The sequence below is a fragment of the Panthera pardus genome, unplaced genomic scaffold, assembly GCF_024362965.1.
Source record: "Panthera pardus isolate Hobbes unplaced genomic scaffold, ASM2436296v1 HiC_scaffold_14, whole genome shotgun sequence".
In the NCBI taxonomy this organism is placed as follows: domain Eukaryota; kingdom Metazoa; phylum Chordata; class Mammalia; order Carnivora; family Felidae; genus Panthera; species Panthera pardus.
In genome coordinates, this window is record NW_026526699.1 from 1,693,803 (window position 1) to 1,720,432 (window position 26,630).

General features: G+C 52.6%; 1 protein-coding gene across 6 annotated transcripts in view; it reads left to right on the forward strand.

The window, feature by feature from the left end:
- STX2 (syntaxin 2) overlaps window positions 1-24,933 on the forward strand; it is a 35,839-nt gene extending 10,906 nt beyond the window's left edge. For 3 of the 6 annotated variants that reach the window (XM_053901883.1, XM_019433800.2, XM_019433799.2), the window contains exons 3-11: window positions 3,042-3,141; window positions 10,100-10,174; window positions 11,722-11,795; window positions 12,290-12,398; window positions 14,941-15,014; window positions 15,117-15,254; window positions 17,329-17,439; window positions 19,179-19,304; window positions 22,720-24,933. In XM_053901883.1, coding sequence (XP_053757858.1) covers window positions 3,042-3,141; window positions 10,100-10,174; window positions 11,722-11,795; window positions 12,290-12,398; window positions 14,941-15,014; window positions 15,117-15,254; window positions 17,329-17,439; window positions 19,179-19,259 — 762 coding nt within the window. In that variant the 3' untranslated portion in view covers window positions 19,260-19,304; window positions 22,720-24,933. The other 3 variants (XM_053901886.1, XM_053901884.1, XM_053901885.1) reach the window with 3 other exon arrangements.
- Window positions 24,934-26,630: the final 1,697 nt, after the last annotated feature.

Below are 26,630 nucleotides of genomic sequence, written 5' to 3' on the forward strand. Positions count from 1 at the left end.
ACCTAAGTAATAGTTGACCAAATTTTGCGTGAATTCAAATTTTTGAAACTGAGTCACAGAACAAATAATTTGACTTTGTTAAACATGAAGAAACGTGTGCGTTATCTTTTTTGAATGATAAAAACTTCATTTGCAGGGTTTATTTTGGTTACACTGAATCTAGTCTAATAGTTTCAGTGGACTCTTAAAATTGTTTATGTTTATTTTTGAGAGACAGAGACAGGGCCTGAGCAGGGAAGGGGGAGAGAGAGAGGGAGACACAGAATCCGAAGCAGGCTCCAGGCTCTGAGGTGTCAGTACAGAGCCCGACGGGGGGCTCGAACTCACGAACTGTGAGATCATGACCTGAGCCAAAGTCGGATGGTCAACCGACTGAGCCACCCGGGCGCCCCAAGTTTCAATGGACTCTTAAATCTAGGGACAGTCTAAACTGGCCTATCAGTGTGCAGATTTGAAAAAAAAGTAATATGTTAATAAAAACATATTAAAAGTTATCAGTTTTCAGAATTCACTGAATATCTAGTATAAGCCTAGTCACTGGGTTTACGTATTTATTATGTTAGTTCCTAATCTTATCTAGTGGAAAAATATGAAATTAAGTTATTTGATACAGGGACTTACTTTAAGGCCCAAAGAAGTTAAGATACTGAATTTCCTTGTTTCACTTTGGAAATGAGATTGTTTTTAATTGTCTTGAGCTTACCTACCCACTTTGTGAAATTGTTTTTCTATTTTTACCCCCTTTATCTGGATGCTTAACTCTTCCAGAATTCCATTCTTTGTAAAAATGTATTTATTGTCAAGACCCACCTGGCATTAAATGGTGTTGTCACCTCCGGTGGAAGAATTGTGTACAGTAGGTCATTGAATGCCACTCCCCGTGTTTCTGGTCACCACACGGGTCCGGGTCCGTGTCGGCTGTAGGTGCCCCAGAGGCATGGGAACGGGACTCCCGCTGGGAGGCTTGGCAGCATTGGGGTTCAACCGAAGTTCAAGTTTTCACTGGTTAGAGAGTCGTCGTATTTACAGTTAAGTCTCGTGGAAGGATTTCTTAGTTAGACAACAGGTGATGTTGTTAATACAAACTGGTTTTTTGAAAATGGCCTTTGTATCTTAAATATCACGTGGAATGCTGTAAAAGATAGAATTTTGCACGTGGCCAGTGTTTAGTAAAGGACTCTGGAGAGTGCTCTTCGGGTGGCCAGGAAAGGTCCCCCTGGCGACGATGACTCGTAAGGGACAGAAAGAGACCCCGTGTGGTGTCAGGGGGAGCTGTCAGACCACCCTGCCCGCTGGCACCTGCACCGTGTGGGAGCGACAGTCCCCGCGTCGCGTCGGCCCCGAGGCCCTGGGCACCAGGGGGTGTGAACGCAGACTCCGCAGGTGTGCAGGCGGTGCCTTGGCCTCGGGTGACGGTTGTGCCCTGGTGCGTTTGCTTCGGCTGAGACAGGAGCCCGTGCACCGAGGCCAGAGTGTCCCTGCTGGTGTTGAAATAGCAAACGTGTAAGGGAATCGGTTTTTAGTTGGTGTGTCATTTTTACACGGTCAGTAAACTTAAGCTGTGAGCGTGAGAAGTATACACGGTCCTACAGGAGTTGCGTCGGTGGGGGTAGCCCCCGGCCCGACGGAGTAGCACTTCACCCTTCGGGGAAGGCGGGATTCTGTGTTCCACGCCCCTCCGGCACGTGCATTTTCAAAGTGTGCTTCGGAGTTCGGACCGGGGTCCCGGGGGCCAAGACCCTTTCAAGGAGTCCAGGCGGTCAAGACCACGTTCATGGTGATCCTAAGATACTTGTCTTTTCCCCTCCTCCCCTCGCGAGTACGTGCGTGCAGTTAGTCTCCGACCACCGCTCTCACAAATCGCCACCGCCCCAGCGGCTTGACCGACACGCTTTCGCTCTCTCCCGGTCCAGACGTCAGGAGTCTGAAGTGAGTGTGCAGCGCTCACACCCGCGTGCCGGCACGGCTGGCTCCTTGTGGACGCGCCACGGAAGCAGCCATCCCCTGGCCTTTCCAGCGACTGGCGCTGAAGGCACATGGCTCCAGCCTCCGCTTCTGTTTTCTCACCCCCGGCTTCTAAATCTAACCCTCTCGTCCCCTTTTTGTAAGGACACTTGTGATTACTTCAGAGCAACTCAGGTAACCAGGGTAGTTTTCCCGTGTCAGGACTCGGCCCCATCTGCGAAGTCCTCTTGCCCTATGTGGGAGCACTCACCGGACTAGGATGTGGACATCTACCACGACGTGGAAGGATTTTGTAATGACTGTTTTAGGAGGGACCAATCAGCACTTAAGCTGTGTCCCCAGTCTGGTAATTCTAGATACATGGATCTGTTTGGATGAACCTTGCTGACGAGTACATTACGGTTTGAGACAAGTGTTCAATAGTGTAGATCATTGGGTAAAAACAATGACTAGGAAGCCTTGGCCTCGTCTACGGTAAACACCTCCCCACGTGGGTATTACTGCTGGCATGCCCTTTTTTTTTTTTTTTTGAAGATTTTTAATGTTTATTTTTGAGAGAGAGAGCGTGAGCAGGGGCGGGGCAGAGACAGAGGGAGACACAGACTCCGAAGCAGGCTCCAGGCTCTGAGCTGTCAGCACAGAGCCCGACGCGGGGCTCAGACTCATGAACCTCGAGACCGTGACCTGAGCTGAAGTCGGTCTCTGAACCGCCTGAGCCCCCAGGCGCCCTGCCCTGTTCCCGGCTGACTGCACAGAGAGCTGCAGGCGGCCTCGTGCTTCCCGGTGACGTCATCTGCGGCAACACGTGGGTCTTGACTGTAAAGGTTTGTACAACCTGGTGGGTTTTGTTGCTGAGCGTTGACACCGCCTTAGCCACGGCAGTATGGACCTTCACACGGTACGTTTTTCTTTGTCTTCAAAGTAAGTAATTCCCAGTGTGAGAATGGTAAAAGGCTGTTATTTCTTTATGTGGTGATTACTCATTCACTTCCCTCCTTTATCCTTCCCTTTTCGGGAACGGCAGGTGGCAGCAGATTCGGATGTGCGCAATAATGATGACTTTCTGTCTGTCCTAGGTTGAGGAGATCAGGACCAGTATAGCTAAAATAGCTCAATATGTTGAAGAAGTAAAGAAAAACCACAGCATCATTCTTTCTGCACCAAACCCAGAAGGAAGTAAGTTGCTGGCTTTGAAAAGAAGTGCGTCTGTCTGTGTGTCTGTCTCTGTGCCTCTTTCTTGCTGCCTTCGAAACGGGCCTGGGCCCTGGCGGCACCTGCCGGAGGTCAGGCTGGGAGCTCGTAAACACACTGGAACCGAGCAGGCCACACCCCGTCCTGACGCAGTGGTGGCTTTGTACGACCACCACTGTGTCCCGTCCAGAAGAATACGCAGGAGGGGCTTTGCCGAGCTGCGGGGCCGTATCAGTGATGGGACCTCAGATTCGTACTTTCTGCGTCCCTAGTTAAACAGGAGTGGCGGGATTTTGTGTTGAGACGAAAGTTAACAAGAGATTGATTAGGGGGCTCCTGGGGGGCTCAGTCGGTTAAGCGTCCGACTTCGTTTCAGGAGCCTGGATCCTGCTCCGGATTCTGTGTCTCCTTCTCTCTCTGCTCATGCTCTGTCTCTCTCTGTCTCAAAACTAAATAAAACATTAAAAAAAAAAAAAAGAGATTGATTAGGAAAACAGCATTTGTTAGGGCAGGTTTACAGGTGGCTTGAAGAAGAAAGGCTTTTGCACGCCATGTGCTGTCCTGGGTGTCTGCTAAGGACAGCATGTGAGAAACGGTTTTAGATTAGCCCAAAGTCGGGGCCTTGGTAGTCGTAAGGGAGTGTTGCCTCGACCTGGAGAGGTAGGTTTTGGAAACTTTAGGGGTGAGATGGCTCTGGACAAGCCAGAGGCTGCAGATTGGAGTCCACCGGTCACGTGGCGATTTCAGAAATGGTGTCTTTACTGTAGGAACCCTTCAGTCCATGAAAACGGTCGGTCCCGCCACCATTTAGATCTTCCGTTTAGACCAGTTACTCCGGGTCGTGGTCTGCAGGGCTTGCTGCAGACGCCTCACGCATCCTGCACTGTATTTATTACCAGGTGCTTTGGGTATCGGTGTTCACGTAAGCAGCGTCTGCTGCAAATTTTATTTTCTGTTCGTTTCCACGTGTTGACCTGGTACCCATTGTCCTGCCTGATTACTTTCTAATGCTGTTAATTTCCGTGTAGATTGCGTTGGGCTGTCTCCGCACCCGGTCGTGTCCTCTGTGAATAATGACATGTTCTCCCTTCCTCTTGTGCTTTCTATTGTTGTCTTCTTTCGGTGACCTCCGGTGTGGGCTTGAGTGTAAGTGGTAAGGGGGCGCTCTTACTCTCAAGTAGAGAGGAGAGTTGAGAGCAACTTTTTGTTAGATTACTTGATGTAGTCTTACGCTGAAAAAATAAAAATCTTAAATTGAATAAAAAACCCACGTTTTTAATTTTAAGATTTTGCATGTCTTATAAAACGATGCTCTGACCCTCTGTAGATGCCTTATCTTACGATTTAGAAGACTGTTTCCCAAAGTGTGTTGTGGGGCACGAATCTCATCGGCTGGCCTATGTCACTAAGTGCTTTGGGAGCCTCATTGTGCCATAATCCCTCTAGAGAAGTTACAGTGTACTCTGAGCAATAAAGGCCCTGAGCAGTCCTGCAATAAGGAAACCTGTGTCAACTTTGCTTAGTCTGTTTGCCCTTAGTCTGTTTGTTTTTTTTTTTTGTAATTACTGTATTTTATTCTTTGTTGAATGAATATAATTTATTGTCAAATTGACTTACATACAACACCCAGTGCTCATCCCAACAGGTGCTCTCCTCAGTGCCCATCACCCCCTTTCCCCTCTCCCCCATCCCCCCATCCACTCTCAGTTTGTTCTCAGCATCCAAGAGTCTCTTATGGTTTGCCTCCTTTCCTCTCTGTATCTGTTTTTTTTCCCCTTCCCCTCCCCCATGGTCTTCTGTTCAGTTTCTCAAGATCCACATATGCGTGAAAACATATGGCATCTGTCTTTCTCTGGCTGACTTATTTCACTTAGCATAATACCCTCCAGTTCCATCCACGTCGCTACAAAAGGCCATATTTCATTCTTATTGCCGTGTAGTATTCCGTTGTGTATATAAACCACATCTTCTTTATCCGTTCATCAGTTGATGCACATTTGGGCTCTTTCCATACTTTGGCTATTGTTGAGAGTGCTGCTATAAACATTGGGGTACAAGTGCCCCTATGCTTCAGCACTCCCGTATCCCTTGGGTAAATTTCTAGCAGTGCTATCGTGGGTCATAGGGTAGGTCTATTTTTAATTTTTTGAGGAACCTCCACACTGTTTTCCAGAGTGGCTGCACCAATTTGCATTCCCACCAACACTGCGAGAGGGTTCCCGTTTCTCCACATCCTCTCTAGCATCTGTTGTTTCCTGAGTTGTTCATTTTAGCCACTCTGACCGGCGTGAGGCCCACAGAAATTTTTATGTGATGCCTGTTAACCTCTTATTTAATTTTTGGGAGAACTGAATTTGGATAAATGTTAGCGTATTTTTTTCCTCGTGAGTGATTTACCTCTGAAAAACCGCTGCTGCCAAGAAGGAGCAGATGAAGCTGCCGTTGCAGTAAATGCGGAACCCTCAGTGCTCACAGTAGTCCCTTTTGGGCCCTAAGTAAGACGATTGCTTCTTTCTTTTGTACGTTTCGTGACAACGTGTGAACCGAGTCGTGGGAAACCACGTGCAAGTGCTTTCGTAGTCACCCTTCTCCTGCACGACGGGGCCCTGCGGTGAGGAGCCCAGGGTGAGGCAGGCGGCAGGGGGCTGCCGGCCTCCCAGCCCTTTGTCCTGGGCGGGGTACCACGCCGTGGACAGGGGGGTGGGGGTCCCCGAGCCGCTGCGGCCCAGCCCCCCAGCCTCTGGGCCGAGCGGTGCTGAGCACGGTGGCCACCAGGTGGCGCCAGACTGCAGACGGGCGCCCGGTTCCTGGGCCTGCAGCTGCTGGATGGAGGACGGGTGTCGGTCAACATGCTTTTCGGGTTTTTAGCGAGAAAATCTTCAAGTCCGTGGGAAAGTTGCCAGGACAGTACAGAGAACACCCCCGATCCCTTCCCCTAGGTTCGCCCGTCGTCCGCATCTCCGGGCGTGTGGCCATGCGTGTGCTTTCCGTGCCTGGATGAGCACACGCGGTGTTTGCCGACACGTGTGACACGTGTGGTGTGTGTGTTGTCGTCAGTTCTGCCGACTCGTGTCAGAGCCGTGCTCCTGTGTGTGTCTCCGCGGGATATGCTCTGTGCGCCGACACCGTAACCATCTGAGGCAGAAAAGTCGACGTTGATAACGCACCGGGATCCGACGTGCAGTCCCTGCTTCCCATCTCAGGGACTGTCTGGGGACACCCTTTATAGCCCCCTGTCCCCTCCTTCCAGGGCCCAGTCCAGACTCACGCGCGGAGGACACGGGCACGGATGCCGTCAGAACCGCGAAGCGTCGCAGCGCGTTGGGCCTTCGTCCCCGCTGACAGGCTCTGCGCTCCCGTCCGCCCTGCCTGAGTGCGCAGCCCCCACCGCGCCCCTCCCCCCCCCCCCCCCCCCCCGTTCTCCCCCCCACTCCATGTCCCTGATCGGTGTGCGAGGTGGACCTACCACACGGCTTTCCCGTCGGTCTCCTACGCCCTAGTAGCTGACAGCTCTCTCTGGGCTCTTATCCGTAAAATAAAACGTGACCGGGCTTTGTCTTCTTTCCAGTCTGATCGTTTTTTGTCTCTAAGTGCTTTTAGTCTGTTTGCCAGAATTCGTGATGTGCCATTGGGGCGGACATTCTTGCTTCTTTGGTACCTTTTCTCTCTTTTCATGCTTTCTCTTGGATTGGTTTTTAAGAATTTTATCCCCTGCACTGTTAGTCTGTTTATATGAACTACGTCCTGTCGCTTTGTGGTCGTCCCCTAGATGACAGTGTGTATTCTTTTTTTTTTTTTTTTTTTACCGTTTATTTATTTTGAGAGTCAGAGCATGTCTGAGTGGGGTAGGGGCAGAGAGAGAGAGAGAGTGTCAGAGAATCCAATCAGGCTCCAAACTTTCAGCACAGAGCCCGATGCGGGGCTCAGTCTCAGGGACCCTGAGATCATGACCCGAGCCGAAATTAAGTCGGACGCTTAACCGACCGAGCCACCCGGGTGCCCCCATAGTGTATATTCTTGATTTAAGATCTAATGTAAATCTGTACTTTTGTTTCTTCCGGTAACACATGGGCCTTAGGAAACTTTAACCCCATCTTTGCTCAGATGCACATATTGACGTGTGTATATAATAGATACAAGTAATATAACTATTTGTATCTTACCTTGTTTTGTACAACTAACCTACCACCCACACCGCTGCTCCTTCTTTATCCCTGGGCCTCACACCTTCCATCTGAGACTGTTTCTTTCTAACAAACACTGTTGGGGCGCCTGGGTGGCTCAGTGTGTTACGCGTCTGACTTTTGATTTTGGCTCAGGTTGTGCCCGGGGTTTTGGGACCGAGTCCTGCTTCAGGCTCTGCACTGACTGTGGAGCCTGCTTGAGATTCCCTCTCCCCTCTCCCCACTCCCACCCACCCCCGCTCCTCTTCCCTGCTTGTGCACTCCCTCTCTGCCTCTCTCCCTCTCTCCTTCTCTCTCTCTCAAATTAAAAAAAAAAAAATCAAAACACTATCACTGCTTTTAGTTGGGAGTATGCATTTGTCTGAAATTTTCCATCTGTAATCTTGTTCTTGGAGGATGTTTTCACTGAGTGTAGGAGTCTGTTGGGAAGTAATTTTCTTTGACCATCTTGAAGATCTTGAAGTTATCTTTCCAGTGCCTTTTTGTTTGTTTGTTTTTTGTTTTTGTGTTTTTGTGTTTTTTAAAGTCACCTGTCGAATTGTAGCTTTTAAGATACTTGGGTTTTGGTCTTTGCTATAGCAATTTTGTGCTGACGTTTCTGGATGTGGTTTTCTTTCTGTTTGCCTGCTTTCCCCAAGGCCTCTTGGATCTTTCAGTCCACGCCTCTGGCCACTTCAGCCACTTTCTCTCCGTGAACCGTCTCTGCCCGATTTCCTATCCTCTCTCTTTGGGAGACTTGAAATCTGTGTAGTTAAACCTTTTCATTGTACTCTCAGCATCTCCTGCCCTCCGCTCTCTATTTCCCGGAGACACCGTCTCCTCGTTTTACTTGGAAGTTGTGTTTCTGAGTCATCTGCGGACCTCTCTTTGCCCGTTGAGTTATTTCTGGGCGAGAGAAGTTTTGGTCCCGCAACGTCACCTGGTTCCTTTGTGCACCGTCCGGTTTTCTGACAAAGTTCTTAATTTTGTGTTTTACCCCTTCGAGGATAATGATGTCAGAAGTCTGTGTCTGATGATCCACTAACAGGCGCCCTGTGGGTCTGTGCAGCTCGTCTGCTGTTCTTTGTTTGCCTGGTTATTTTTGGTGGAGTCCTGGGCTTTGTACGTAAAAGCTAGTAGCAGTAATTCCAATCCTAGGAGAGTATTTTCTTCTTATTTTTTAAAGTTCATTTACTGGGGCACCTGGGTGGCTCAGTCAGTTAGATGTCTGACTTGGGCTCGGGTCATGATCTCGCGGTTCATCGGTTCGAGCCCCGCGTTGGGCTCTGTGCTGACAGCTCGGAGCCTGGAGACTGCTTTGGATTCTGTGTCTCCTTCTCTCTCTTCCCCTCCCCTCCTGGTGCTCTGTCTCTCTGTCTCTCTCTCTTTCAAAAATAAACATTAAAAAAATTACCACCCTTCATCTTTAAAAACAAAACAAAAACAAGTCTATTTACTTATTGCGAGAGAGACAGGGACAAAGCAAGTGGGGGAGGGGCAAAGAGAGAGGGAGAGACAGAATCCCAAGCAGGCTCCATGCTGTCAGCACAGAGCCCAAGGCGGGGCTGGAACCCACAAGGAAGCCGTGAGATCATGACCTGAGCTGAAACCAAGATCGGACACTCAACCGACTGAGCCACCCAGGCGCCTCAGTATTTTGCTTTTTAAAAGATGATTTGTAAACGTTGCTGACAGGTGGCAGGGGTTGGGGGAGCAGCTGCGGTCCTGGATCTGGTCTGCGAGGGCCCCTCTTCCGTGGCCACCAGCTTACAGCCACTCCAGCAGCTGGCTCCCTCCCTGGGTGTCCTTCTCCCGGGTCTTCTTCCCTGCCCGTGTAGCTTTATGGTGTCTTTAAGCAGATTAAACGCACGTTTCGTCCAGTTTTCCGGACAGTTCCCAGCAGGGGTGTTGAGAGCACCTTTCTCAGAGCACTGAGAGTCATTTCTCAGTGGTTTGAAATGGCACCTTTGCCAAGGACAGCCTCGCGGCCCGCTGCTGTGGCTGGCAATGCCCCTTTCTCGTCTCTCACTTACGCCTGGGCCCCCGCCTGCCTGTGTGAGCAGGGAGCCCGGGGTCTCCCCCTCCTGGAACAGCCCAGGGGCTTTCCTATCCAGCGAGGGGAGTGCTCCCGGGGAGTGCCAGCGGGGCTCTGCCTGCACTGATCCACCGCAGCTCCGTCCCCCCCACCCCCTTCCCCGCTCATAGCTGTGCCCCGTCCTCAGCGGGGCCACACCCCTGCATACATCCTGCCCGGTGTGCGTTTGCCTGTAGACTTGGGCCCTCGCTCTGCCAGCCCGGACACAGTGTGGCCACCAGCACTCCCCTGAGGGGCTCGCCTTGCTTGGGTAGAGGAGAGCACAAGAGAAATCAGACGCACGGGAGAATTGTTTTTCCGGGATTTGGTTAATTTCTGCTTTTCTTTCTTAGGTCTAGGTGTTAGCCACGGATCCAGTGACCTGTTCCACCAAATTAATGGCTGCAAACCAGCCAAGTATAGGTGCACATCACAGTCACCTGGGGGCTTGTCAGGTCCCGTTGCTGGTGGCAGAACGGCACCCAGAGGTCTGGGGCGGGGCCCAGGAATGTGCATTTCTACCAAGCTCCGCCTGCCAGTGGGGTCCCTTGGTCTTGGTGAACCACTGGCAAGATGGATACTTTTTCTTAAGAAATAAAAACACTTGAGTATTTGCCAAGGATGTTGTTCCATTTATACGTTTATTGGGCATTATTGCTGTTGGATATTATAGCTCAGATACCTTTTTTTTTTTTTTTTTTTTAAGAAACAAAGGAAGACCTTGAGGATCTGAACAAAGAAATCAAGAAAACTGCCAGTAAAATCCGAGCCAAGTTGAAGTGTGAGTTTAAGGCTTTGGCTGCGTTTGACCCTTCATGGCGGCACGTGGCTCGTCTTTATTTCCTTTATCATTTTCTGTTCTTCCACATTTCTAAACGTCCACACGATGGGCACTTTAAATTATTTGTGTGTATCTGGAACAGGAAGTCTGTAAATGATTCATGAGTCGAGAATTCTTTAACTGCCGGCTGGGAGGACGGAGGACCAGGGGCTAAAGCTAATGGTTGTTAATTGGCATATTGGGGACAGAAGCACGAATATTCAACAAGGTCAAGCATTTGCTGATAAAGGGTTGACCTCTTACAGAGGCGTGTCTGTAGGACGCTTGTGGCCAAATTGCAGATACGTGAGAAGGCGAACAGTCCTTCCCACGAATCACGGGTTCTTCTTCAATCCTTTACGTTTAGGTTCTGTTGAACGCTAAGTGCGCGGGGTTTAGCCTCTGTGGAGCTGGAGGTTCAGCTCTAACAGGTGGCTTTTGGGAGGGGCCTGCTGGAAAGACACATTGTATTTAATTGTTACAAAAGAGCGTTCACATCCAGGAAATCTCTGCAGATGGGAAAAAACTGTTTTGGGGACATTTCAGACAGGTGGGAGCTGGTGGGGGGGGGACCGCCAGCTGCCACCGTTCACACCCTTCATCTGTGCGCCATGCAGGGGCTCAGGGGCTCCCACCTGCCAGGTGGCTCGAAGCCCGTCCAGACGGTGGTTTCATCAGTGTGGATTCCAGGGTACTCGAAAACAGAAGGATTTTCGCCCAAAAGTACGACCACAGTGCCGTGATTATATCTAGGTCAGATCATTGTGGTTATTGGTCACGAAATACCCCATGGGAATGCACGCGTCCCAGTGATCTTTGAATTTCTTTTCACAGTGTGTTTGAATTGGGTTCCCAATAAGGACCCTACCCTGTGATTGGTGACGTGTCACTTCAAGTTTAAAAATTTTTTTTTTTTTACATTTATTCATTTTTGAGAGACAGAGACAGAGACAAGCGAGGGAGGGACAGAGAGAGAGGGAGACACAGAATCCGAAGCAGGCTCCAGGCTCCGAGCTGTCAGCACAGAGCCCGACACAGGACCCAAACCCACGAGCCACGAGATCATGACCTGAGCTGAAGTCGGACGCTCAACCGACTGAGCCACCCACGCGCCCCAAGTTTTTAAGACTCAGATTCTCTTTGCATCTTCCCCTGGAAGTTTTCTTTTGGTTGGAGAAACCAGGGCATTCGTGCATCAGAATTTGCTACGCTTCAGGGTTTTAAAGCCGATGTCACCCAGGTTCCTCTCTCTTTCCTGTCGGTTGATAGTTGACTTCTCCAAACCCAGTGAGAGTCGGGCGTTTTGTTTTGTCTTTTGTTTTTCTTTGAAATGTTAAGATATAACACCTGGTTTTGTTTTGTGAGATTATCAACAATGGATGATTGTTGCCAAGATGCATACATTTATGAGGAATCGGAAAGATAAGAAAGAAAAGTAGTTTGAGGTTTGGCTTGAGAAACATCCATTGTTTAGTTTAAAAGGTGACTCTTTTCCTGTTCATTTCCAGCTATCGAGCAGAGTTTTGATCAGGATGAGAGTGGGGACCGCACCTCAGTGGATCTCCGGATACGACGAACCCAGGTTTGGTCGTCGGTCTAGTGAGCACAGGCCTCTCTTGTCTCCCTTTCAGATTCAGAATAGTTTGTCTTTACGTCACATGAATCCGTACAGCATCTCCGTGTAAAAGGTCGTGGTGTCTTTAGGAGACCTCCTTATTATGAAGAAAAGATTCCACGCTGCGGGCCCGTGTCGTCCGAATTTCCCGAACCCTGGGGGCTTGGGGGGTGAGGGGTCTGTGGTGCCCACACCGGGGTCCAGGCTGCTCGCTTCTGCCTGGCTGTGTGGGTGCCAGGCCACGTCCGCTCAGCGGGAGGTGTCCCATCTGTGAGCCGGGGGGTGTTGTGAGAGTCAAGCCGGGTGACGCGCGTGATGTCCCGGGACGGACTCCGTCCGGAGCTGGCTGCCACCCGTTCGGGTCCAGTTGAAGGGCAGGTGCGACCGTTGTGGTTTCTGTGCCTCGCTTGCTACAGAAGAAGTGAGCGTTGTGTATTAATTTCGTGTTTCCGTGGTAATAGCATTCCGTGCTGTCTCGGAAATTCGTGGAGGTCATGACGGAGTACAACGAGGCCCAGACTCTGTTTCGGGAGCGGAGCAAAGGACGCATACAGCGCCAGCTGGAGATCAGTGAGTGGACGAAAACGCGGTTCGATTCAAAGGTCCTTTGCTTAAGTCCTGTGGCTTCAGAACAGTAGTTCATCTCTGGTTTTGCCAATGTTGCAAAGCCTAAAGCCTTTCCAGGGCTTCCTGTTCATCGAGTCACCGAAACGTTTTCTTTACGTCCCTCAGAAAATCCTTGCGGAGTGGACTTTAGATTACTTTCTGGTTTTAAAAATGTTCACTTATTTTATTTTTGACAGAGAGCGTGCGTGCACATGCGAGCAAGGGAGAGGGAGGGCCGGAGAGGGAGGGAGAGGATCCCAAGCAGACTCCGCGCTGGGAGCACAGAGCCCGACGCGGGGCTCGAACTCACGAACCCTGAGATCATGACTTGAGCCGAAATCAAGAGTCGGACGCTTAAAAACGGAGCCCCCAGGCGGCCTCGCACTGTGTTCTAACTGGCATTGCTCCTAGGGTATTAATCAGACTTGGGAAACGTCCAGCCATCAGTTGCTCGGTGTCTCTCCGTTGCCCCCAGCCCCCCTGCCCCACCTTGGGAGACGGTTCTCTGTGGGCCTCACACTGACTGCCCTTGGCTCCAGACGGTCTTTCAAGGACGTCTGTGCGGCCGTCGCCCTTGGACGATGGAGCTTGGCTGCCGCCGGGCAGAAGGTAGTTTGCTGACCGTAGGAAGGTCAGTCCGGTGTGCTCGCTGTCCGCTCCCTGTTGGAGAAGACCGGGGCTCCTCGGCCGCGACACGGCCTCACGACGGGTGCGGTGTCCCCCCGGGGTGGGGGAACCCAGAACAGCTGTGAATATGAACCTCATTAAATGGCATCTCCACAGGGGCGCCTGGGTGGCTCGGTCGGTTAAGCGGCCGACTTCAGCTCAGGTCATGATCTCGCGGTCCGTGAGTTCGAGCCCCGCGTCGGGCTCTGTGCTGACCGCTCAGAGCCTGGAACCTGTTTCGGATTCTGTGTCTCCCTCTCTCTCTGCCCCTCCACCGTTCATGCTCTGTCTGTCTCTGTCCCAAAAATAAATAAAAAACGTTGAGAAAAAAAAATTTAAAAAAAATAAATAAATGTTAAAAAAAAATTTAATAAAAATAAATAAATGAATACATAAATACATAAATAAACGGCATCTCCACAGCCTTCTTGGGATCCAGTGAACGTGCCACACGAGCGGTTTCCAGAGCGGGCAGGTCCGTGGTTGTCACGTCCACACAGCCCAGTTTGGAACATCTTCGTTCCCTGGAAGAAACTGCCCCGTCATCAGTCCTCCCCGTGCCTCCTCCCCGGAGCCCTCGACCGCCACCAGCCTCCACAAACCTGCCCATTTTGTACGCTTCGTGTAAACGGAATCGTACAATATACGGGCTTTTGGGACTGGCCTCCCTCACCTGACGCAGATTTTTCAGGGTTCGGCCATACTGACGCGGCTGGCATGTCCCCTCTTTCCCGGATGACTTGTGTTGTGCTGTGTGCGTGGACCCCGTGTGTCTGGCTCAGGCGGTGGCCGTGTGAATAACGCTGCCGTGAACACTGTGATCACGACGTTTCCTCATTTAACTTTTTTTACGTGTGACACAAATTGTAAAACGTAACGATTGTCAACCGAGTTTTTCCAAAAACCTGTGACTGTATTTCATCGAGAATACGAATACGTTCAACTCAAGGAAACATACTAACAACCAAAACATAGCAAGTATTAAAGCATCTGATTCTAATGTTCAGTCTTTATTTACAATCTTCTAATAAATGCTGATAACATACGTTGGTATTCTCTTTCCATAAGCCAGAATTAGACTTTTACGAAAGCCATTGTGCCAAAAAATTATGTGTCAACGCCCTTTTTAGAGTTCTCATTCCTACTAAAATTACATTTTTGTATTCATTCCAATTATAAGGTTTTTTATGAGAGTTTTCCAGTTTTTCCTGCTTGTTAGTCTTATGTTAATTTCTCTCATCATTAACACTCACCCAAGAAAGCTATTTGAAAGGCTAGAACGATGTTGCTTGAAAATGTTAACTGGGGCACTTGAGTGGCTCAGTCGGTTAAGCGTCCCGACTCTTAATTTTGGCTCAGGTCATGATCTCACAGTTTGTGGGATCAAGCCCCACGTCCAACTCTATGCTAGCAGCTCGGAGCCTGCTTGGGATTCTCTCTCTCTCTCTCTCTCTCTCTCTCTCTCTCTCTCCCTCCCTCTCTCTCTGTCTCCGCCCCTCCCCGCTCAAATAAATAAACTTAAAAAAAGGTTAACTCAGGTTTAGTTGCTAACTTCTGGTTGAAAAAGTCATTTTGAATTTTTTTTTAATGTTTATCTTTGAGAGAGAAAGAGACAGAGCATGAGCAGGGGAGGGGCAGAGAGAGAGGGAGACAGAATCGGAAGCAGGCTCCAGGCTCCCAGCTGTCAGCACAGAGCCCGACGTGGGGCTCGAACCCATGAGCCGTGAGATCATGACCTGAGCCAAAGTCGAGTGCCTAACCGACTGGGGCACCCAGGCACCCCCGAACGGTCATTGTAAGTGTCGGCTCGTTCTGAGCGGGGCCTGTGTTCATCTCACAGCTGGAAGAACCACGACCGACGAGGAGCTGGAAGAAATGCTGGAAAGCGGGAGCCCTTCGGTCTTCACCGCAGACGTGAGTGCCTGGGGGGCTGCGGCCGCATTCCCGTGCCTGTGCTTTCTCTTCCGAGCCGCCCTGAGTTCATCAGTATTTCTCTCTTGCCTTTGTTTCCCCAAGATTATATCAGATTCACAGATCACTAGACAAGCTCTCAATGAAATTGAGTCTCGTCACAAGGACATCATGAAGCTGGAGACCAGCATCCGGGAGCTACACGAGATGTTCACGGACATGGCCATGTTCGTTGAGACCCAGGTAACGCCCACGTTTTCCCTTGTCTGGGACGGACGCCTGGTGTTGGTGAAGTGTCGGGTCCAGGTACCCGAGAAAGCCATTGCTCCGGATCCGCTCTCCACATTTGGAAACTGAGTGCAGTGTTCTCGTGAGGCAGATGCTGGAAACAGCTCAAACTTGCAACGGGGAGGCCGTGGCTCGCTCACTCGCATTACGTGTGTCCACACGACAGCCCACCGACCGGGTGGCCACGGGCGGCAGACTTTCGTCAGGGAGATTTTTAGTGAGACGTGCAGGTATCGTGCTGGAGTTTTGAGTGAAGAGGCAGCTGTACCATCTTACGTGTGTTTATACACATCTGTATAGATACGGTCGTGTGTAACACACGCACGCGTGTGTACGTGCGTGAACTCGGCTCCATAGGACTGTGTGCACAGAAGGAAAGAGATGTACCAACTCGGACGACAACGGTGCAGCTGTGGGGATGTTAGGTTTCTTCTCTAAGACACGTGTACTTCCACGTTTTTACAAGGAACGTGTATTAGAACAGTAGTTGGGAGAGAGTTTTAAAAGTCTTTGGAGGAGTAGGCCCCGAGGGGCCTAGTCCATGCCACAGATAGAAGCCTCGCTCTCTGCGTGGTGTTCTTTGTCCGGTTCGCAGGCCGGGAGGGCGGGCCACCCCGGGGCTGCGAAGGTTCCCCCGCGAGACAATGGAAGCAGCGTAGGCAGTTCTTAACAGACCTGAAATCTGGTGTAAACCACGAGTCGACGTGTTCCCGTTGGGTGTGTGCATTCGTTTGTTCTGGCTCCCGTGAGTCTCCCTCAGGCCTTCCGTGGCAGTCGCACCAGCGAGTGAGGCCTGCTCGCAGCCGCTTGCGGATTCAGGGGTCAGGTTCAGCTGACGCCTGTGCCCTGGGAGCGTCCGCGTCGGACCTCTTAGCTAGATCTGTCCTCACTCGCTGGCAGGCTGGTTTCGGGCGTGCTCTGGCAGGAGCGGCCCCGGAGAAGCTTAAGCCCTGGCCGGCTTGTTTTCTGGGTTGTACGAGGACGACAGGAAACCCATCCGCGTGCGGGACTCACTCTCCACGTGGGTCCCCGACCTTTCGGAGACGTTTATCATCAAGTACGTGAAAACCTCAGATACCGTGCGATTGCTAGGGGAAACGAGCAACCACGGGCAGGCCCCCCCTTTCTGGTCGGGGGGGAGCCCTCGCCGAGGCCACACGAGCAGTGTGTGTTTCTGCCAGCTGCTTCTCCGGAAGTGTTCTGAAGGGAGCGGCTAGGCCGTAAGGGCACCGCGTTGCTTTTGTAATCGTGGAAGATTTTAGCGTGCTTCCGGCGTTAATTACAATGGCTCCACGCCAAGTATGTTGCGTGAAGCTCCAGTAGAGAAATGGCCATATTCTCAGCTTTGTTCCGTTGTTTGCTTTTAGAAGTCGGTTAGGGATGCGTTACATTGACCTGCCTAATTCAAACTCTGTGTATAGTCAAAACCGCTAGTAAGCTTGAGCTGGTGAGCACGTGACTTAATTATGCGTCGTTCTCCTAACGCTGCGCCGTCACTGCTGCAGATTGTGTCTGCTGTGGACAGAGAGCCAGGTACGCTGTCCCCTCCCCGCCACCTCCCTGCGCCCGCCTCGCGCCACGGGTTCCCTTCACTCGGCGAACTTAGTGTCACACAGACCGATGTTTTAAAGAAATCAGCACAAGTTCCTGTGCACTAGAAAGGACGTCATTGTCCCTCGTGTGTGTGTGGTAACAGTAAGAGATTGGTCTCGCCTCGAGTTAGCCGCCTGTCCTTGGCTGCGCCCGCCGTCACAAGGAGCGCACGTGGGAAAGCATGTCTCAGAATGTGCTCCGTTGTGGCCCATCCCTCTCATCCCTGTTCACGCTTTTTACAGTGTAACTTACATTTTGATCATCACGTCGGCACATTTGTAATGTTCTCGTGTTGTCGTAAGCGTGAAAAACATTCGGTGTCCGTCATGTGCACGTTGCGTTCACGTGAAGATGTCGTTGGTGCTGTGGCGGCCTTGGGGGTACGCGCTCAAGTCGTGGGAGAATATCCTCTAAGCTTGAAACTTTTTGTTTCTAGGGCGAAATGATCAACAACATAGAAAAAAACGTTCTGAACGCCGCAGACTATGTAGAACACGCTAAAGAAGAAACAAAAAAGGCGATTAAATATCACAGCAAAGCTAGAAGGGTGAGTTTGGTTTTTAAGACTTGAAGCGCATTTTTCTCTTCATTTCTCTTCATTGATGTAGCCCGACTTAATAGCTATTCCAAGAAATAAATGCTTGCTTAAGTTCTTATTTCATTTTACAACTGAAGTGCTTCTTTTGCTAAGAGGTTTTAGACTTTGTCTCGGGGAACGTGCCGTGACTGTGTTCTGAGCAACGAAACCCACAGCCTGGCCGCCTCCCATTCTCGAGTCCTCTGTGTCGTGGGCCATCAGCTGGCGGGTAACGCAGAGCTAACGGGACTGGAGGTTCTCAAAGCCGTCGGGTGCGCATTTTGTGCAGCGAACACTCGATTCTTTCCTTGGGTTGCTGGCTACGCGTCTGGTCTGGAGGCAGAGAGTTCCCGAGACCGGGCCTAAGCCGCCTGCAGCGGCCCCGCTCGGCTCTGGGAGTCGGAGTGTGTGAATTCTGAGTGTGCCGTGTGTGGGCAGAGCTCTTGTGAGAACACAACAGAGAGACGAAGTTAAGTCCTGACTCCAAGACAAGACAACTCTCCCCACAGTTCCCGGGTTTCCTCCACCCCCAACCCCCCAAGTGCAGAAGGTGGGCACAGAGCCCCCCGCCGTGCTGCCCCGTCCTGCGGGCCGGCCGTGCGGGCTCACCTGCCTTCCTGGGAGCCTGCTTGCCCGCTGCCCGTCGCCCACAAAGGCCCTACCAAGAGGCGGTTCCGGGGTGCCGGGGAGAGAGGAAGGGCGACAGTTTGTGCGAGGAGTCAGCGTGCGGGCTGAACGCAGACGCGGGACGGGAGGCACGCGTGGGCTCGGCTCAGCCGGCCAAGCCCGGGCCCTGCTTCTCCTGGGGCACCTCTGCACGTGGTCATTCTCTCTGAGACGGGAGGCAGGGCTGCCGACGTCACCGTGTTCCCGCTTTTCCAAACGTTCCCAGAGGACGTGAGGTGATGAGGCGCACGCGGGAAGTTCTCAGCCTCCTTCCGGGCGCGGGGGACTCGGTGACAGAGTCGTTGGCAGAGGGCGGTTCTCTTTGCTTCTCCGTGACCCAACCAGCGGGCCGGCCAGCGAGAACTTGAGTGAAGAGATGACCGCTGTGAACAGACGGTGCCGTGACCCGTCTCCACCCTGACTGCTGGCGAGGCCTCACCGTCCTTGGCGAGCGTCAGCAGCTCACAAACGAACTTACCCCCACTGTCCGTGAACACCTGACCTGTGAACCCCCACTGCCTGTTTGAACTTGTCACCCTGCTCTCAGACGCCCCGCGGCCGCGGCCGCTCACACGGTGACCGTCCCCTTCCCTGGGCGGGCGGTCTATCTTCTGGGGCCTGGCGGGAGCCGTGGAGGAGTCCACCGCCACCTCGAGCAAACGGGACCAAGGAGGGCGGGGGCTGATCACGTGGGCCGCTGCCTTCTTAGCTTCCTTCCTGAGCTGGGCCCGTGGCTGTGCGTGTGGGAGGTGAGAGAGCAGCACGTGTGCGTCTCAGCCCCTCGGAACTTACCCGCATGCCATGACCCTGCGGCTCGCTCACTGCTGGTCCTAAGGGTTCTAGAACCGTCTCCAAACAGTCTGACCTTATTCAAGGAAAAACCACCCTTTTTAAGAACTAAAAGCTGCTGAATAATTAATTAGCTGTCCTGTAACTTACATGTTAAGAGATTCCCGTGGATCGTTTTATTTTCACTGAATGAGGTCTTCTAATGTGGCGATATGAAATTACCATGATGTAATCAGCTTGCTTTTCTTTGACAGAAAAAGTGGATAATTGTGGCTGTGTCAGTGGCTGTGGTTGCCATAATTGCTCTAATTATTGGCTTATCGGTTGGCAAATGATGGTGTGGACAACGTCAGTGTGCGTGCCCCCCTGCCAGCGAGGCAGTAAGTAACTAATCAACTAATGTACTTATTAACTTTGCCAATTAGCTAACAGTGATGCTTGCCCAGTCCTCATTGACCTAAAAGTAATACCAGCCGCCCGTGGAGCGGAGCCCGGTCCCGCCGCTGCACACACGGAGGGTGAACGGGCGGGTGGGGGGCATCTTTACACGGGGCCTTCTCCTCCTGCGGCCCGATGCAGCTTCCGGGGCGCTCGCACCGCCTGGCGTGGCAGGCGCGCCCCCGGCCCGCTGGTCACCCTGCATGTAGCGGCCACGGTATGGTGGTGCCTTCTCCGTTGGCCGGCACTTCGCGGGTTAACGCACCTTTGACGTTTTCGCTTTTGCAACAGTTGCTTTGTGAGACCTCCCCACTTGTGGTGTGACTGGCTTGGAGGGAAGGGAACCGGAGTTTTCTGGAAAAGTCCGGGGGTGGGGCGCCTGGGTGGCTCAGTCGGTTAAGCGGCCGACTTTGGCTCGGGTCATGATCTCGCGGTCCGTGAGTTCGAGCCCCGTGTCGGGCTCTGTGCTGACCGCTCAGAACCTGGAGCCTGTTTCAGATTCTGTGTCTCCCTCTCTCTGACCCTCCCCTGTTCATGCTCTGTCTCTCCCTGTCTCAAAAATAAATAAAACGTTAAAAAAAAAAAAAAATTAAAAAAAAAAAAAAAAGAAAAGTCCGGGGGTGAAAATCCTCCCATCTCCCTGGGTTCCACGAGCCGGCATCCCGTCCATTTTCCGGTACCTCCTGACTGTCGTGCGAGCCTGTGCTGTCAGCCTGCCGGTCAGTTTACAACGTTCTGGGGAGAAGGTCTCCGTCGTTGACGAAAGCGACTTTATTTTGTTCACTGTGTGACTGTCCCCTTTCTCCAGACTCCGGTACATTTGTGTTTTCCTCTGGTTTTCTCCCCATGTGGGAGCGCCCTCCTCGTGTGACCGTGGAACGCTGTCCCATGCGTGTCCCTTGAGAAGGGTGTCTTGCCGTGGTCATTCGACTGTCGTTTTGCAGTGCCAGGTGCCAGGACGGTGACAGGCAGTCCTTGAGGAATTCGTTATCTCTTTTCGAAAGCGACTGCGGCACTAGGCCGGCCCTTTATTTCTGCAAAGGGAGATGGCACGGGAGACAGGGACCCCGCGTGCGGCCAGGTCCCACCACTGCTTTTCGGCCTGGGACAGCCCGTTTGTGTGGCTTTCCTGGTGCTGGGAAAAATGATGTGTATGATTTTCTTTGCCAGGGTAATAGCACTTAAGAGCTATTTTTATATAATTTTAAAAATACGTGCTTTCTTAATTTTTCCTAGTGGTCATAACATGTTGGTTACACTAAAGATTAAAATTCGTTCTTAGGTTGGACCCAGCGATGTTGTTAGGTAATGCCGTTAAATGAACACAGGTTTTAAAGTTTATTTATTTATCTCGAGAGAGACAGAGCGTGAGCCGGGGAGGTGCAGAGAGAGAGGCGGGGAGAGAGAGAATCTCAAGCAGGCTTCATGCTGTCAGCACAGAGCCTGACGCAGGGCTCACGTCTGCGAAACTGTGGGATCATGACCTGGGCCGAAATCAAGAGTCAGTCGTTCAGCCGACTGAGCCCCTCCGGGCGCCCCTTTTCAGGGTGACCCCTCAGGGAGCAGTGGGCTTCTGGGCCGTGGGCCCGGATGGCTGGTTTTTACCCTAGTGTCTTTATTTATTTTATTTTTTTTAAATTTTTTAATGTTTTTATTTATTTTTGAGAGAGAGAGAGAGACAGCATGAACGGGGGAGGGGAAGAGAGAGAGGGAGACACAGAATCCGAGGCAGGCTCCAGGCTCTGAGCTGTCAGCACAGAGCCCGACGCGGGGCTCGAACCCACAGACCGTGAGATCATGACCTGAGCCGAAGTCGGATGCTTAACCGACTGAGCCACCCAGGCGCCCCTACCCTAGTGTCTTTAAATACGAACGCAAAACAATCCTCGGTAAGACGCGCCAAAGCTTACACCAACAGTTATTTCTTTTATACACGAGTGGTTGCTGTCCGTGATTACACGTTAGAAAACGTAATTTATTCTTTCAGCAGGTGGTGCAGGGGGGCCTCGCGGTGGGCCAGGCCCTGCGGCGGAGGCACTTGGTGGGTAACCGAATGCCCACCGCCCAGCGGCGTGGGCGGGGCGCTCCGTTCCACCCGAGGAGGCAGGCAGGGCCCGCACCCTGCCGCGTTTGTGTCTACGAGGTGGAGGTGGTGGCGCCCCGCCCGCCGAGGAGAGGGGCACGCGTGTGGGTGCAGCTGGCAGCAGGGCGCTGGACAGAATGGTTGTTAAAGCTGGAGATCTGGGTGCAGGAGCTCGGCCGGGGTGGGCTGCAGGGGAGCGGCACCGGGGGCCGGTGGGGAGGACGTGCACCCGCGAGGGGGGCCCAGACGCCCTCAGGGCCAGCACCCCGGGCCCCGGAAGTCAGAGCTCGCGTCCAGGGTGGCATTTCCCCGGGGGACCCGGGTGCGGTGAGCAGGCTCCGGAGCTGAGGGGTGGCCGCTGCTGGGAAGCCCGAGGAAGAGGCCGTCTCAGATCAAGGTGCCGAGCGGGGTCTGTGGGAGCGCGTGGCGGGTGGCCGGGCCGCGGTCCTCACGCCCGGCGCGTGTGCGGGTCTGACGGAGAGGGGTGTCCCGACGGCAGCTCCCCGGTCCCTGGGTAGCCGAGCGGAAGTTTCCCGAGGGGCCTGCCGCGCAGACCATCCGAGCGCGCGGTGGCTGATGGAGGTGCTGGTGCGCCAGCTCGGAGCCGTGCGCTCAGGCAGGGTCGCCCAGACGGCCCGCCCGTCATCTCTGTTCCTTCCTTCCCTTCTCCCGCGGACGGTCCCCCGGAGGAGACCGGCTCTGAAGCCGAAGGTAGCGTAGCTTCTAGGTGTGCAGGACACGTGTTTGTGACAGAGGAACCACGGAAGTGCCGTGCCGCCCGCTTTGGGCCACAGGCGCAGCGGAGGGCTGAGTAAGCTTGCTGCCTTCCTGCGTCCGCGCATCGGGCCTCAGCGCAAAGACGCGTGTAAGCGACACCGTCTTAGGCAAATGGGAAGTAGATTCGTTTAAAGTTCTAAAAAGACGTGCGGCGCGTCCGAGGAAGAGCGGCTCGCAGTGTTCGTGTGATCGGTACAAAGTGTCCGCTGAGGACCCCACGTGGTGCCAGGTAGACGCTGCCTTCCCCCCAGGGGCCCACGGTTGTTGTCCAGCAACACCTGCTGTGATTTATTAAGTTCCGTTAACTCGGTACGTGCACCCGGTGCTTTGCCTCTGGAACTTTGCTTCCCCGCCCCTCCCTGTCCTGTGCCTGGGGACTGGGCATTTTAAACTCAAATTCCAGGAGAATTCTGTGAAGAAATGACATTAGCGATTTCTTTCCTTTGAGACCTGGCAAATTATGCGAATTAATTAATGTTTTTTTCTTTATCTTGCAGAAAATGATGTGCATTATCATTTGTGTAATTGTTTTGCTTGTGATCCTTGGAATTGTCCTAGCAACAACGTTGTCGTAGCGACCGTATCCCGAGAGCCACCGTCCTTGGAGTCAGACCACAGGCGCAGCGAGCGGCGAGCCCGCGCCCTCCCGTCCCGTGACTGAGCCCCAGCCACCGTGACGTGTGGTGCTGGGCGCCGGTCTCGTTGCTGAGGGCCAGGGGGAAGCGCCACGGATGCACCGTCTAGTGAAAGTCCGGGAGCGGGATGGGTGTGACGAGCTAACCCAGACGTCCTTGGACTCTGAAGAGCACATCACCGAAAACTAACAATGTGAAACTTGTTTCAGTGGCCTTAAAACAAGGAATGATTGAAAATTTCAATTTTTTTTTTTTTTGTATTTCAGTGTTAAAAGTACATGTGAAGTTTAATTAGGAATATTTTATGTCATGAAGCTATGAGATTTAAGGTCTGAGCCTTCCTCCCTCCCCGTCCCCCAGCTAACACGCTAACTAAGAGTCGTTTTTGTACTCCGTTTCATTCGTGTTTTGTTCGTAACAAAAATTTGTATCGTCACAGAACTGTTTTGTAAGATATCGATAATTTTAAATGTTTATAAATTGTTTAATATATTAACATCTTAATTTACTCCGTTTTTATATATCGAATATTGCCTTTTGAAGTAAATAGGAAGCGTCATGATATGACTAGAGCCTTCTTTGCACAGTTGTTTACCAAGTTTGCCCTTGGCATAGCACACATCGGCGGCAAAGCCCCCGAAAAGCCTTTCAAGTGCCTTCTGTTAACGCTGATTCACAAGGTTAAAAAATGCACCTGACGGCCTCCGGGAACGTCTCCATTATTGCACTGGGCCCACTCCTACCTGTTCCGCTGCCCGAGATAATAAATTAGTTACTGCCCGTGCGAGACCACTGCCTCTTCTTTGTTCGTTAGAAATAAGGTTTGTGTGTCCCTGTGTACGTCAATAAGGTCTGAACTTAAGACGGTGAGAAGACCGAGACTGAGTACTTTCTCAACTCAATGAACTTACTCCCAGACGTTAATTCCTCTAAATGTAAACTGCTGTACAGATTACTTATAAATGCTCTTGGTAAGTGCTTACTGTTCTGCTGAACTGCAAAAGTAGATTCCCAAAGTTCATAGGAATCCATGGTAATTCAACATTTGTATCGTGCGGTAATGTTTCTTAGTATAATACGGTTTATTTTTTGACGTGTATATCACGCGTGGGCTCTTACTAGGGAGCGGACCTCTGTGAGACGGCAGCTGGTCAGGACTGTGGGTGAAGGTGTGAAGGGTGTTCAAAATGGCGCCAAGCTCTCATTACTTGTGTATGCGATCGACCGTGTAAGCGCGTGCCTGCATCCTGACACTGGCTTGAAAACTGATAGAGCCACGCTTGCTTCCACACAGTAAGCGTGAATGAGTCGAGCGGTCCGGAAACCGTGCTCTTTATGTAATACGATTATGACTTCCACTCGTTCCTGATTTATGCACGCGATGGCTTAGACCCGGATCTGAATGGATGCACTTCATGTGCGTGCTGATCACCGCTGAGTGCTCAGAGTTAGGAGAGGAGCGCTCTGGCTGCAACGCGTGTTTTTAAAAAGTCTTTACATGGCCCGTCAACGGGGTCCGCTCGCCGTGTGTGCACAAGTCGGAGACGCGCCTTGAAGGACATTTAAATATTTCGCGATCATGCCTGCATCAGCACAACTTTTGTGCACTCGTTTGTGTCATCGCGTCCGCGTGCAGAGCAGCGCTCTGTGCTGGCGGCGGCCTGTGTGCGGCTGGGCGCGTTCTCCAGCTCTGGCTCGTTAGCCTCGCCTCCGGCAACGGTTCCGACTGCCCTTGTTCAGGTCATTCTTCCGAGATTTACCAAACTTGTGCTTCTGTAGTTGGAGTCCAGGAAAAGCCTTTTGATTTCTGTTTAGGAGAACATCGAAGTCAGTCATGGGGTAGCGCTGCTGTACGCATGGACCCCAAGCACCCGTTTGAGATCAGATTACAAAAGCTATACTTACGGGTTCCCTTGTTACTTTGATCATTCCTTCAAATATTTTATGTTTACATAAAGAAAAAACTGCCAGAGAACCGAAACCAAACTGACTTTCTGTCTCGTCATTTCTGGAAAGATTTGGGGGGGAGATATTCTATTGCATATCCATTAATAAATTGTTCTACTAAGAACATCACTCTTACCTGTGGCCGTTATTGTGTATAATAATGTCACTTAACGATGTTGGGCGTCTTCGTTGCGATTACAAGGCTCGGTGCCTGGTGTGTTATGCAGGAGCCCATCCGGGTCCTTGCTGTTGATGGCAAACGCTGATTCAGGGAACTGGGGTTACATTTCAGAGTCAGCGGCTTTGGTGGTTATGTCCACCAGACAGAATCTCCTTGAGTAACGGGGGAGGGGGGGGTCCTCCTGCCCCCGTGCTCTGAGCTGTTTATCCTTTGTATCTCTTCATCCCCTTTCAGAATTTTTCTTCAGTGGGATTTCCTTAATCCGTAACTCTTAAATTCTAACCATGTTGGAAAGTGACGTCGAAAACCACAGTTCCAAAAAGGGAAGGGAAAACAGTCCTGGAGAGAGCAGGTCACAGAACTAGGTTCCCCTACGTTACCTCCCTCTTCTGAGGCCCCTTCCACAGTGAGTGTCCTTCCAAACTGCAATCTCGATGTACACATTCAGTAACGTAGCCCCTAAGTTTATACTTTTTATATATAGTTTAGGCGACAAAGCAAAATGAATTGTGTTAGTTTGAGCCCTCGGGAGCTCCCCAGACAGGCAGGGGGAGCAGGGAGAGGCGGCGAAGCAGGCAGAGCGCCCCGGAGGTGCAGGTGGTAGGTTCGACACGCGGGGGCGCTCCTATCCAGGCTTGTCTTGGGCAGACGGAGCAGATTCGGGCCAGGCCGCCAGCATCCTGGGGTTCACGGAGACGCCTCAGCCCAGGGTGGGGCGCTGCAGTGTCCACACGGTCTCAGGGCCACATGCCCCTCTCAGGGCCTCGGCCTGGAAATGAGCTCCCACCAAGGGAACGGAGAGCAGAGGGGGCCTGAGGTCGGCTGGGGTCATGTCCTCTCCCCTGACCTCTCCCAACAGATCCTATTAACACCGGCACATCTACAGTCACACCCTCTCACGACCTTAAGACAGGATACACCTGGGGTGCAATTCACACCGGCAGGTGGCACAGCCGGTGATCTGATCGTGGCGGTCAGGTGCCAGCCATGCTGCAGGCTGGTGCATAGGGGACCGAAGGCCGGTGCAGGGGGGCCGGGGCGCCCCAGGCCGGTGCGGGGGGTGCGGAGAGGGGGAGAAAGGGGCGCAGGCCGGTGCTGGTGTGGGGGAGGGGGTGCCGCAGGCCGGTGCAAGGGGAGGCCCCAGCTGGTGCAGGGGGGGCCGCAGTCCTCTGATGCCTCCCGCAGCGGTTCGCAGGGCACGTGGAGCTGGTGAGGTGAGTGGAGGCACAGCGCCCGGCACCTGGCCAGCCCCGCTGCTCCCGTGTGTTCGCGGCGGCCGGTGGGCACGGGGCGGGGCGCGGAGGGCACGGCAGGCTGAGGCCCGGACTCCCCCACGGGGGAAGTTCCAGCAAAGGCCGCCTGGAGCGCTCCAGAGGCCTGACCCGGGCGTGACCTCGGGCCCGGGACACGGGAGGGGGAGGGGCGCCGGGAACCTCCCAGGCCGCCCACCGCGGGCCCGGCTCGGGCGGGGGCGGGGACGGAGCCGGCGGCCGGAGTCACAGACACGCAGACACACGCGCGGCCGCAGGTCGGCCTCCGCCCGCCGCTCGCTCCCCCCTGGGCGCCTGGGGCTCCCGACCCCGGTGGCAGGCAGGTGGCCTCGGAGGCGGGGCGGGGGGCCGGACCCCGAGTTCGCGGTGCGGCT